Raw genomic sequence first — 11991 nt, 5'->3', positions numbered from 1 at the left:
CGCCTGAGATAGGGCGGCACCACGTGGTACCGCAGTGCTTCGTGATGCATGGCCGGGAGCGAATTAAAAGCGTTAGAAATGTCTAACGAGACGGCGATAATCACCATTCCCTGGCCACTGCTTCCTCCGCCTGCGACCCGCAGAATCGCGTGGACGGTTGAGCGTCCCTCCTAAAACCAAACTGTTTGTCGGCCAAATTTGGACCGACCCTCTCGAAATGCTCGACGAGGCGCGCGTGTATAATACGCTCAAAAGTTTGGCGACCTCGTCGAGCAGCACGATGGGCCGGTAGGCCGACGGCGACTCTGCGGGTCTCCCCTCTTTCTTAAGCAGGACGAGCTTCCGGTCTTCCACCGCGCCGGGAAGACGCCCTGCACCATACAGGCGGAGAATAGGCTACGGACCCCCGGCCCAAGGTACTCGAGGGCTAACACCCAGGCTATCCCGGGGAGGCCGTCGAGACCCGGGGCGGTGTTTTGGCCCCGCAGCCGAAACACTGCCGCCCGCAAAACCGCGGGCGAAACCTCTGGGATATCCCTTGCCGAACACGACGATGACGCCACGTCCGGTGGCGCCCTCGGTGGAGGAAGGTATCCTCGGTGGCCGGGAACAAGGCCGCGACAACGTTGGCCAGAAGTTCTGGCCGGAGACTCTGCGACAGCGGGGCGCCGCCGGACGAAGCTTGTTCACGACGAGCTTGTATGGGCGCCGGGTCCGCGTCGAGTCTCCACAAACTCCTACGTGCCGCGACCCCTGTGCACGGCCACCCGCAGCGCTCTCTTCGCCTCTTTATAGAGGCCGTAGAGCTACCGCTCCCGGTCTTCATGGTCTCGTGCGCGAATACGGCGGCGGCGATGCCTGGCGTATCGGCGGCGCGCAGCCGCGCGCGCAAGACGCGCGCAACTGCGCTAACTCCGCCGACCACCAGTACACCTCCCGCCGCGGAGGACGACGGGCGCGCCGGGGCATGGCGGCGTCGCAAACGTCCGACATTGCCACCCCGAACCACTCCGCCTCCTGCTCGACCCTCACCGGACCCTCCGGCTCGGGGAACCACGAGACTGCCAGAGCGGCCAGCTCTGGGGCCTCCTTGTCGAGAGCGCCTTGATGCCCACCGCGGGCCGTCCTGACCAGGGGCACTCGGTCCACCACTGGGCTGGTTACGTTGACTCGTGGGCGCGGCGACATCGAACCTTATATATCGATGATCCGATAGTGTCTCCGCGTCCACGAGGACCCTCCAGCCACGGACACGACGTGCGACGACGGGGCACAAACGACAAATCAACAATTGACCCGCCGTTGTGCCGCACGCACGTGTCCACCGACCCCCTGTTCAGAACGGCCAGGCCGACGGAGATCGCCCATTCCTCCAGGACCTCACCGCGAGCGTCGGTCGCCGGCGGACCCCCGACCGCGGATTTCGCGTTGAAGTAGCCCGCGCCGATCGTCGGGTGTGGTTGGCCCGGCTCAACCAGGGCCCCCAGCCCAACGAGGAAAGATTCGAACTCGGCCAGGGGTCTGTTGGGGAGAAATAAACTCAACTATCCACAATTCCCCAACAGAGCCGCGACGCATCCCTGGCCCTTCTCGACTTTTGCGAAGGGCGGGGAGCCAGCGGCACCCTGGGTGATGATGGCCACCGACCCGTCGATGTCCCCTACCCAGTTATCTCGGGGCGGGACAAAATACGGTTCGGCGACCACGGCCACTTGCACCGACCACTGCCCAGGCTTTGGGACAACAGGTCCTGGGCGCGGGCGCAGTGGTTGATGTTCGCCTGGAGGAAACTTATATCCATTATTGATGGGCGATCTCCTCCACGTCCATCTCGGCCACTGCCTGTTGCGGTGGGCTCGCCGCCTGCGGCTGGGACAGAACCTCAGCCGCAGGCGCATTCCTTCTTTGGGGGCGGCGCCGGTTTGCGACGGGGAGGGGCAGCATGCCTTCCCCTAAGCGGTGCCCGGCGGGCCTGCCAGCGGCCGCGCAGACTGCGCAGTTCGGCGGGGCCTTACATTCTCGGATCTTGTGGCCCGCCTGGCCGCAGCGGTAGCAAAGGTCGCTGCGGTCCACTGCGCAGTCGCAGCGCTCCCGGACGTGCCGGACTCCAGGCACCGGAAACACCGCATTGGCCGCGACTCTGGGACGGTCACCTTAGCCGCGGTCCAGCCTATTAAGATGCGGCCCGCCCCTTGACCTTTTGGGCCGCCTTTATGGGCATTTTCACCCAGGCGGTCCCTACACCTGACCGATCGGGGCGAATCTGCCCTACTTTAATTAGCTCCGAGGGCACTCACCGGCCTTTAGAGGGCCGCTGCGACTGACTCCGGGTGGCCGTGTAGTCCAGCTCCGTCAGCCGCAGTTCTACAGTCTTTGTGGGTCGGGATACTTTCACATCCTCCGACCCGAGGCACTCCCTCAGCCTTGCGGCAAGGGAGTCGGCCCTCTCTTCGGAGTTGGCCCCGGGCACCTCGTACATTGGGGCGCCCGTGGCTGCAAACTAGCCTCAACCTGCTGATATCAAGGCCGGTGAGGTCAGCTCTCGCCTGGGCGTCCGTCAGTACTTGTTTGTACGACAGCCCCTTGGCCACCGCCGACGGCGTTAGGGAAATGATAACCGCCGCGGAGCGTGGCGGCCGCAATTGGGCTCCGCCCTGCGCGTCGGCTGCGGCGGCTGTGCATTGGCCGCTTGCGCTGTAGCGGGCTTCCCTTTCTTTGACTTCTTGGCCACCACTACCCACGGCGTATCCATTGACGCAGGGGCCGGCGGCAGCGGACGGGGCTCCGGCGCTGGTTGCACTGCCTGTCCTTTCTTTCCTCCCTTTCTTGTTTTGGGGCCTGGCGCCTTCCTCTTTTCAGGTGCACCGTTCTTCTCGCGGTTTTTTCTGGCTGTTGGTGCCGTCGTGGGCGTCACAGCCGCCGTCGCCGAGGAGGGACCCGCTAGGACTTGCGGCGGGGCGCTGGAGGGCCAACAACAGGAACGGGGATAGTGGGAGCCGGGGCGGGAGCAGGTGCAGGCTTGGCCGACTTTTTCCCAATACCTTTGCCCTTTGGCTGCTTACTTTGCGCTCCCCAACGATACCATCCGCTACCGGGGTTGCGTATCCCCGGTAGTCCTTCGTTCGTGTGCCAATGGGGGCGCTGTGCCGGGCCCATCTGGATAGACTCCATCCTGGCCTGCACCCTTGCCTCAATCATTGCCAGCACTTCTTCCGTAGAGGCTTGCTGGCGAACGCCTCTAGTTCTTCTAGGCGCCTCCGTAGGGAGCTGTTTTCCTCCTGCAACTTTTCACGGATTCCGCAAGTTGGGCTCCGCGCTCTTTCCACTCGCGTGCCTCCTTTTCTAAGCGTGCCATCAACTCGGATTCCGGCTGCTCGACGTATTGTTTTGTTGTTGTCCGTCGCATGGGTTGAGGTGCTTTCTGCGAGGTCCCTTTTAGGTTCCCCGACTTACGGACTATGTGACGGACCATATGACCGCAGTGTAGCAGGTCTTCCTTCGAGATGACTCGGGGTTCCTCGATGTCCATGCGTTTCGAGGTCACCGGCCGTTTTCTTGTCGAAGTTGATCCTCGAGTTCTTTCTCCATTCTTTGACGGGATTGCTCCCGCCTTCGAGCGTCGAGCTCTTTTGGGCCTTTTAAGGCCCGCATAATGTTCCGGTAAGATGGCGGACGCCCTCGTCCTCTGCCATCAGTCGTGACCGCTTTCGGAGCCGGTTCGTCAGTCTCGCTCGTCAAGCATATTTCGCTCTCCTTGGGCGAGAGTGCCGTCTCCAGAATTTCTTGCTACGGACCGACGACATACTCTCACTTGATTCGAGTCGATTCCGAAGCTGTCAAAACCTTGTGAACTCGGCCGCTACCTCCATGGGCCTTTCAGCCGCACTCTCCTGCACCTCGTCTACGTCATTGGGCTTGCACCCGCCGACCTCCGCCTCTCCAGCCGGAACTGGGTAGGCAATCTCGTCAATGTGATTTTGGGTTGTTTAAGATTTAAAAATTCCATTACTGTTCCCACGAGTATGGGGAAAGGGTGGTCCGCCCAGGCAGTGCCCCTGTACCTGGGTAAGCCTAGCGTAACCCGCACAGAGTCGGCCGGTACTCTGGCGGGGGTCGCACTCGAGACCGAACTACCCATCGGCCATGCATCCCCTCGCGGTGCGCCGCCGCTTGGGATTCGGGGTGATTTTTATAGAGGTTTTCTTCCTCGCGGTCCGGGCGGTTAAGCCAAGACCCTCGGTCCAGCAGGAGCGCGAGACATATCCACAGACCTCCATACCGGATTTACGATCTGCGACGGCGACAATGGGAGGAGAGTCCCCACTGCCTGCTCGGGGCGGGGTGAGCGCACACCGAGCCCGTCGACACCGGGGGCAGAACCGGGAGCCGCCCAAGATGGGCCAATCTCGACAAACGACACGACGGCCGCCACAGAGGCGACGACCGCCAACCACCTCGTTGTCAGGATATTCGCCGGCGCGCAGATCAGCCTGATCGGTCTGATCGACGCGCCGTTGCCCAGGGTGCACCACGAGGTTTCCTGACCTAGCACCCCAACCTAACCTAACCTAACCTAACCTAACCTAACCTAACCTAACCTAACCTAACCTTTTTTTTTTTCGGTTTCGCGGAGAAAGTGCCTTATTACTACCGCCCAGCCTTCGTGGGGGCGACTGAGCGGTTATGTTGGGGTCACCGTGCCTTACGACCCGACGTTGCGCCGCCCGGAATTGATGTCGACCTTCGGGCGACCGCCGGGCCGAGTCCCTAACCTATGTACAACGCACGGCATACCAACTAAAACTCCGCGGTGGCCCTCTTCGGCGCATTAGGGACGGCTGCGGGCTTCCTCTGACGTTGAAATGTCTAGTCTGCGACCGCAACCGCCCCTGCGCGGTGCCGCCTTGCGGCCCGTCTCCTATGGGGGCTCAAAAGCCCCCGCGCACCGAAGGACGCCCTCGGCGTCTACGGCAGCGTGAGGCCAACAACACGCTGCCGTCCATCCCGGGGTCAACCGAATAGTGTGCGAAACGCACTGAAAAGTGCATGCGGACGGACAGCCCCTGCTGCCCGCCGACGACCCCTTCGTGGCCCCTATTAGTCGCCTTTTACGACGGGCGGGGGGATACCGTGGTGGAATTCTCCAAACGCCCCCATTCCACAGGGCGGGAGACGCCGGTCAGTCGTCCACCCGGCGCCTCCTACGTCTCCTCTGACGGCGGGAGGGATCCTCCCTCTCTCGATCCCTCTCGGCACTCTCCTTCTGCGAGAGGACCACCTCGCAGAAGTGGGCCACCGCACGCCAGGCCTCCGGGCTGCCGACCATGGAAGCGACCACGGCCGGCAGCGAGATCTCCTCCGACGACTGACACGAGAGCGCTGCGCTCATCGTCCCAGGCTGGGCAAGACTCCAACGTATGTTGGGCCGTATCCCGCGGGCAGTTGTCACAATGGTGACACACGGCGCTCACCTCCGTGCCTACTATCTGACACAGGTACTCCCCGAAGCACCCATGCCCGGTGAGCACCTGCGTCCAGGCGAAAATATCGCCGCGCCGTGGCGCCTGTCCAGCCACTGTGCAAAGACAGGACGCACTGCCGCTACGGCCCGAAGCCCCGCTGACGGGGCCTCCAGCCTGAACGCCACTCCTCCACGGCGGCTCGCCGTAAGGAGCCCCTTTGGCCTCCACCTCCTTCAGGGCCGGACGCTGCCCGTTCCTGAACGCCTCCTCCCTCCAATGAAAAGTATCGGAGAGGGCTTTGGCGTCCAGATCCCAGGGCAGGAATCCGGCCAAAAGACAAGCCGCCTCGTACGAGACCGTGCGGTACGCCCGTATGGCCCGCTGCGCTACGACCCGCTGCGGGCCCCTCCGCAGAACGACAGAACGCCCCCAGGGCGTCAGCCCAGACTGGGCTGCCGTACAACGCCATGGACCGCACGACCCCGTGGTACAACCTTCGGCAAGGGATACCAGGACCTTCCAGGTTGGGCAGCAGGCTAGAAAGAGCGCCCGCTGCCCTGGACAACTTTGTCCGCAACTTTTCAAAATGGGCGCGGAATTCCCACCGGCTGTCCAAAATCAGACCTAAATACTTCATAGTTTTGCCGATGGGAATCCGCACCCCTCAACCTCGATGTGGGCACCGGCCGGTGGCCCTCGCCGAGCCCGTGAAAACAAATGGCCTCGGTCTTCTCGAGGGCCACCTTCAAACCTAAACGCCTGATTCGGCTCCACTACGTGGCCGGTACCCACCGCCGCCAGGATCGCGGCGTCCTGGAAGGTCTTAGACGTCGCCGTGACCAACGTGTCATCCGCATAACACGTCACGTCGACGCCCCAGAGATTGGCACCACGGAGCACCCAGTCGTACCCGATGTTCACAAGAGGGGGCTAGAACCGACCCCTGTGGGACACCGCACGACATCGCTCTTCGGTGCCACCCGTCGGCGCCGGATACACCACGTACCTGTCCGGAGGGAGTACGCGCGCACCAACGCCTGAGATAGGGCGGCACCACGTGGTACCGCAGTGCTTCATTGATGCATGGCCGGGGGGCGAATTAAAAGCGTTGGATATGTCCAACGAGACCGCAATAACAACCTTTCCCTGGCCACTGCTTCCTCCGCCTGCGACTTGACCCGCAGAATCGCGTGGACAGTTGAGCGTCCACTCCTAAATCCAAACTGATTGTCGGCCAAGTTGGGACCGACCCTCTCGAGGTGCTCGACGAGGCGCGCGTGTAAAATGCGCTCAAAAGTTTGGCGACCTCGTCGAGCAGCACGATGGGCCGGTAGGCCGACGGCGACTCTGCGGGTCTCCCCTCTTTCTTCAGCAGGACGAGCTTCCCGGTCTTCCACCGCGCCGGGAAGACGCCCTGCACCATACAGGCGGAGAATAGGCTACGGAGCCGCGGCCCCAGGTACTCGAGGGCTAACACCCAGGCTTTCCGGGGATGCCGTCGAGACCCGGGGCGGTGTTTTTACCCCGCAGCCGAAACACTGCCGCCCGCATTTCCGCGGGCGAAACCTCTGGAATATCCTTGCCGAAAACGACGATGACGCCACTTCCGGTGGCGCCATCGATGGAGGAAATGGTATCCTCGGTGGCCGGGAACAAGGCCGCGACAACGTTGGCCAGTAGTTCTGGCTGGAGACTCTGCGACAGCGGGGCGCCGCTGGACGAAGCTTATTCATCACTAGTTTGTAGGGGCGCCCCACGGGTCCCCGTCGAGAGTCTCCAAAACTCCTGCGTGCCGCGACTGGCTGTGAATGGCCACCCGCAGCGCTCTCTTCGCCTCTTTATGAGGCCGTGAGCTACCGCTCCCCGGTCTTCATGGTCTCGTGCGCGAATACGGCGGCGGCGATGCCTGGCGTATCGGCGGCGCGCAGCCGCGCAAGACGCGCGCAACTGCGCTAACTCCGCCGACCACCAGTACACCTCCGCCGCGGAGGACGACGGAGCGCCCGGGGCATGGCGGCGTCGCAAACGTCCGACATTGCCACCCCGAACCACTCCGCCTCCTGCTCGACCCTCACCGGACCCTCCGGCTCGGGGAGCCACGAGACTGCCAGGCAGCCAGCTCTAGGGCCTCCTTGTCGAGGCGCCTTGACCGCCCACCGCGGGCCGTCCTGACCAGGGGCACTCGGTCCACCACTGGGCTGGTTACGTTGGCTCGTGGGCGCGGCGACATCGAACCTTATGTATCGATGATCCGATAGTGTCTCCGCGTCCACGAGGACCCTCCAGCCACGGACACGACGTGCGACGACGGGGCACCCAAACGACAAATCAACAATTGACCCGCCGTTGTGCCGCACGCACGTGTCCACCGACCCCCTGTTCAGAACGGCCAGGCCGACGGAGATCGCCCATTCCTCCAGGACCTCACCGCGAGCGTCGGTCGCCGGCGAACCCAGACCGCGGATTTCGCGTTGAAGTCACCGGCGACGATCGTCGGGCGAGGTTGGCCCTGCTCAACCAGGGCCCCAACCGAACGAGAAAAGATTCGAACTCGGCTAGGGGTCTGTTGGGGAGAAATAAACTCCTACTATCCACAATTCCCCAACAGAGCCGCGACGCATCCCTGGCCCTTCTCGACTTTTGCGAAGGGCGGGGAGCCAGCGGCACCCTGGGTGATGATGGCCACCGACCCGTCGATGTCTCCTACCCAGTTATCTCTGGGCGGGACAAAATACGGTTCGGCGACCACGGCCACTTGCACCGACCACTGCGCCAGGCTTTGGGACAACAGGTCCTGGGCGCGGGCGCAGTGGTTGATGTTCGCCTGGAGGAAACTTAGGTCCATTATTGATGGACGATCTCCTCAACATCCATCTCGGCCAACTGCACTTGTTGCGGTGGGCTCGCCGCCTGCGGCTGGGACAGAACCTCAGCGGCAGGCGGTCTCCTACGTGGGCGACGCCGTGATTTGCGGGAGGAGGAGGCAGAACACGCCTTCCCAATTCGATGCCCGGCAGGTTTGCCATTAGCGGCACACAGGGTGCAGTTCGGCGTCTCTTGGCACTCCCGGGCCTTGTGTCCCGGCTTTCCGCAGCGATAGCATAGTCCGCTGCGGTCTGTGGGGCAGTCGCACACGTTCCTAACGTGACCCTGCTCGAGGCAGCGGTAACACCGCATAGGGCGCGCCTCGAGCACGGTCACCCTGGCTACGACCACTCCTATTTTCACGCGGGCCCCCTTTATTTTCTTCGCCGCCCTAGTGGGCACTTTGGCCCAGACGGCTCCCATGCCCGACCTGTCTGGTCGAATCTGCCCCACTTTAATTGACTCCGCAGCGCACTCTCCGGCATTGCAGGAGGCCGCCTGGACCGTCTCTGAGGTGGCCGCGAAGTCCAGCCCCGAGATACGCAGCTCCGAGCACTTTGTAGGCCGGGACACGATGACGTCCTCGGTCGCGAAACATTCCCTCAGCCTGGCGGCTGGGGCATCGGCCTTCTGTTCCGATTCGGCTCCTGGGACCTCGTAAAGCATGGCCCCGTTGCCGCGTATTTCGGCTTGAGCCTGTCTATATTGAGGCCACTAAGGTCCACTCGCTGTTGGGCGTTTGTTAGCACCCAGCGTAGGTAAGGCCTTTCTCAATGGCCGCAGGTGTCAGCGAGATGGTGACTGCGGCTGACTTCGGCGGCCGGAGCTTCGGCTCGGGGCGTTTTGCCGGTTGCCGCGGCGCCGGGGTTCTAGTCGCGCTGGTCTTGTTCTTTTCCGGTTTACGACCTCAGTCCACGGTGCCTCCATTGAGGCCGGAGCTGGCGGCAATGGGCGGGGTTCCGGAGGGCGGTGCCGTCTTCTTAACGCCCTTTTGGGGCTTGGGGCCCGACGCTGTTTTGTTATTTGGAGCGGTCTTCGCCTGCTTTCTCTTGGTGGCAGGCTGTGCTGGGCTGCCAGCCGCCGCCGTGGAGGGCCCAGCGATGTCTTGCAGCGGCGCGCTGGATGGTCCGGCCACGGGAGCGGGGGTTGGGTGAGCGGAGGCTGTTTTCTTACCCTTGCCTTTCCCTTTCTCCTTCTTGGTCTTGGGCTGCGGGCCTCCCACCAGTCCCCTGTCACGGGGAGTTGTATATCCCCGGGGGTGGATTTTCTCTTCGCTTCATGTGCGAGAGGTGGTCTCTGAGCTGGCCCCATCAGTGCGGACTCTAGTCGGGCCTGCACCCTTGCCTCCACCATGGCCAGCATCTCCTCCGTGGTGGTCCTGGAGTTGTTTGACGCTTCCAGGTCCTCGAGCCGACGGCGGAGGGAGGTTTTCCTCTTCTAGCCGCTTTACGCTCTCCTCCAGGCGCTCGCTGTTTTCGCGCCACTTCTTTCTCTCCTCTTCCAGACGGGCAATGGCGGCCGACTCTGGTTGCTGTACGTACCGAGTGATAAGATTAATTACCCGGTTGAGCGCCTTTTGTGACGTGCCCTTTAGATTTCCGGACTTTCTCACAATTGCCCGCACAATTTGCCCGCACTGAATCAGGTCCTCCTTAAGGACGGGTAGGTCATCGTCCGTGTCGGTTCTGGGAGGGAGCGGCGACTTCACGTAACGCAGCCGCTCCTCCAGCTCCTCTTCGGCCCTCTTTCGCGCCTCTTCCCTCTTCAGCCTGTCCGTTCTTGTTGGGCCTTCTTTATCCCGACGTATTTTCCAGTCGTGGGAGCGGGCGTGGAACGCCCTCTCCCTCGACCGTCAGTTGTTGGCGCCTTGGGTGGCGGCTCGTCCGTGTCACTCCGATAGAAGCGAGCAGTTGTCTATGGACTGGGGTGTCTCCTCCAGAGCCTTCTGCTCCGGACAGAGGAGACACTCAGGCTTGACTCGAGTCCATTTCAATTCTTCGGCCTAGATGATGTTCCGGCCTCCACTACCATGAGCCTGTCGCCCATGCTCTTCTCCACCTCATCACCGTCGTTGGGCTTGCGCCCTCCGACCTCCCTCTCCAGTCGGAACCGGGTAGGCAAACGCGTCAAAATATTTGGGGTTTTTAAAATTGATGGATTCCATTTTGAGTCCCACGAGTATGGGGGAAATGGTGGTCCGCCCAGGCAGTGCCCCCTGTACCTGGGTAAGCCTAGCGTAACCCGCACAGAGTGTCGGCCGGTACTCTGGCGGGGTCGCACTCGAGACCGAACTGCCCATCGGCCATGCATCCCCTCGCGGTGCGCCGCCGCTTGGGATTCGGGGTGATTTTTTATAGAGGTTTTCTTCCTCGCGGTCCAGGCGGTTAAGCCAAGACCCTCGGTCCAGTGGGAGCGCGAGACATATCCACAGACCTCCACACCAGATTACGATCTGCGACGGCGACAATGGGAGAGAATCCCCCACTGCCTGCTCGGGGCGGGATGAGCGCACACCGAGCCCGTCGACACCCCCGGGACAGAACCGGGAGCCGCCCAAGTTGGGCCAATCACTTCATACTACGAGACGACAGCCGCCACAAGAGGCGACGACCGCCAACCACCTCGGTTGTCAGGATATTAGCCAGCGCGCAGATCAGCCTGATCGGTCTGATCGACGCGCCGTTGCCCAGGGTGCACCACGAGGAGGTTTCCTGACCTAGCACCCCAACCTAACCTAACCTAACCTAACCTAACCAACCTAACCTAACCAGTCGCAGCGCGCGCGGAATCGATAAGCAGCGAAACCGCGACGCTCCTCGATCAAAAATCGCTAACTTCGGACATAGAATCACTAAATACATGTTCGATACACCAAAAGTTGCGCGCAGTGACGGGCTTCCCTACAGTGAAAAAACTGTGAAAATCGGACCAAAAACCGAATTTTTAGAAACAAAAACGTGTTTTGGCAAAAATTGCACCTAGTGGAAAAGTGAGTGAAAGTGCCGATTCATCGCTGTGACCCACATTTTCGAAGTGCTTCTGTGCGGTGGGGCCTTAACAAAGACACTCGTACAGTGAAACAAACTTTAACTTTGTCGACCCACCCTGACTCTTAGTTCCAATTCGAACTCAATATTCTGATACTCCTAGAAGCGCTAACTCTCCCCGAATCCGGAGGCACCAAAAACTCCCTCCTATCTCGCATACTTCGGCTGGGAGGACCCGATTAGTCCCCCTACAGCCGATAAGTTAATAACTGCCGAGCCCATCAGGAGGCATTACTCGACGGGGAGAGGCCTATCCCCTGTCTGGGGTGCTCCTGCTCCGCCGAAGACGGACGATTCCGGGGACACCTCAACCAGCAGTCTACCACCAGTATCTTCGTGGCATATGGACATTTTAGTGAGTTAAGTCATAATTTTGTCGGAAAAACGGTCGAAAAGCGCACATGTGCGTGACGTCACATCTTTATTATTAATTTAGTTAAAATTTTCAAAATTTGATTTTATTAAAATTTTTCAATTAAGTGTCTGCCAATAATAATTACTGACGTCTAGTAGCTATTAAATTTGTAAAATAATTTTCATATGTACCATTCTTCATATATAAAGTAATTTCAGATTTTGTGTAATAACTATAAACTATCAATATTTACTCAAATTGC

The 11991-nt window shown here is 61.0% G+C and overlaps 2 protein-coding genes across 2 annotated transcripts; both read right to left on the bottom strand.

Moving 5' to 3' along the window:
* Positions 1–8306: 8306 nt before the first annotated feature.
* On the bottom strand, positions 8307–8993 carry LOC119193173. Its single transcript, XM_037446822.1, has one exon. The coding sequence runs from the start codon at positions 8991–8993 to the stop codon at positions 8307–8309; it is 687 nt and encodes a 228-aa protein (XP_037302719.1).
* A 241-nt stretch (positions 8994–9234) lies between these two features.
* On the bottom strand, positions 9235–11725 carry LOC119193174 (translation initiation factor IF-2-like). The gene is made up of 3 exons (XM_037446823.1): positions 11610–11725; positions 9660–10096; positions 9235–9542 (listed from the first exon to the last, which is right to left on the bottom strand). Exons 1-3 carry the CDS (start codon positions 11723–11725, stop codon positions 9235–9237), a joined length of 861 nt encoding a protein of 286 aa, XP_037302720.1.
* Positions 11726–11991: the final 266 nt, after the last annotated feature.

Source organism: Manduca sexta, unplaced genomic scaffold (assembly GCF_014839805.1).
Source record: "Manduca sexta isolate Smith_Timp_Sample1 unplaced genomic scaffold, JHU_Msex_v1.0 HiC_scaffold_3699, whole genome shotgun sequence".
NCBI classification, from domain to species: domain Eukaryota; kingdom Metazoa; phylum Arthropoda; class Insecta; order Lepidoptera; family Sphingidae; genus Manduca; species Manduca sexta.
This window is presented reverse-complemented; position numbering and strand designations above follow the sequence as displayed.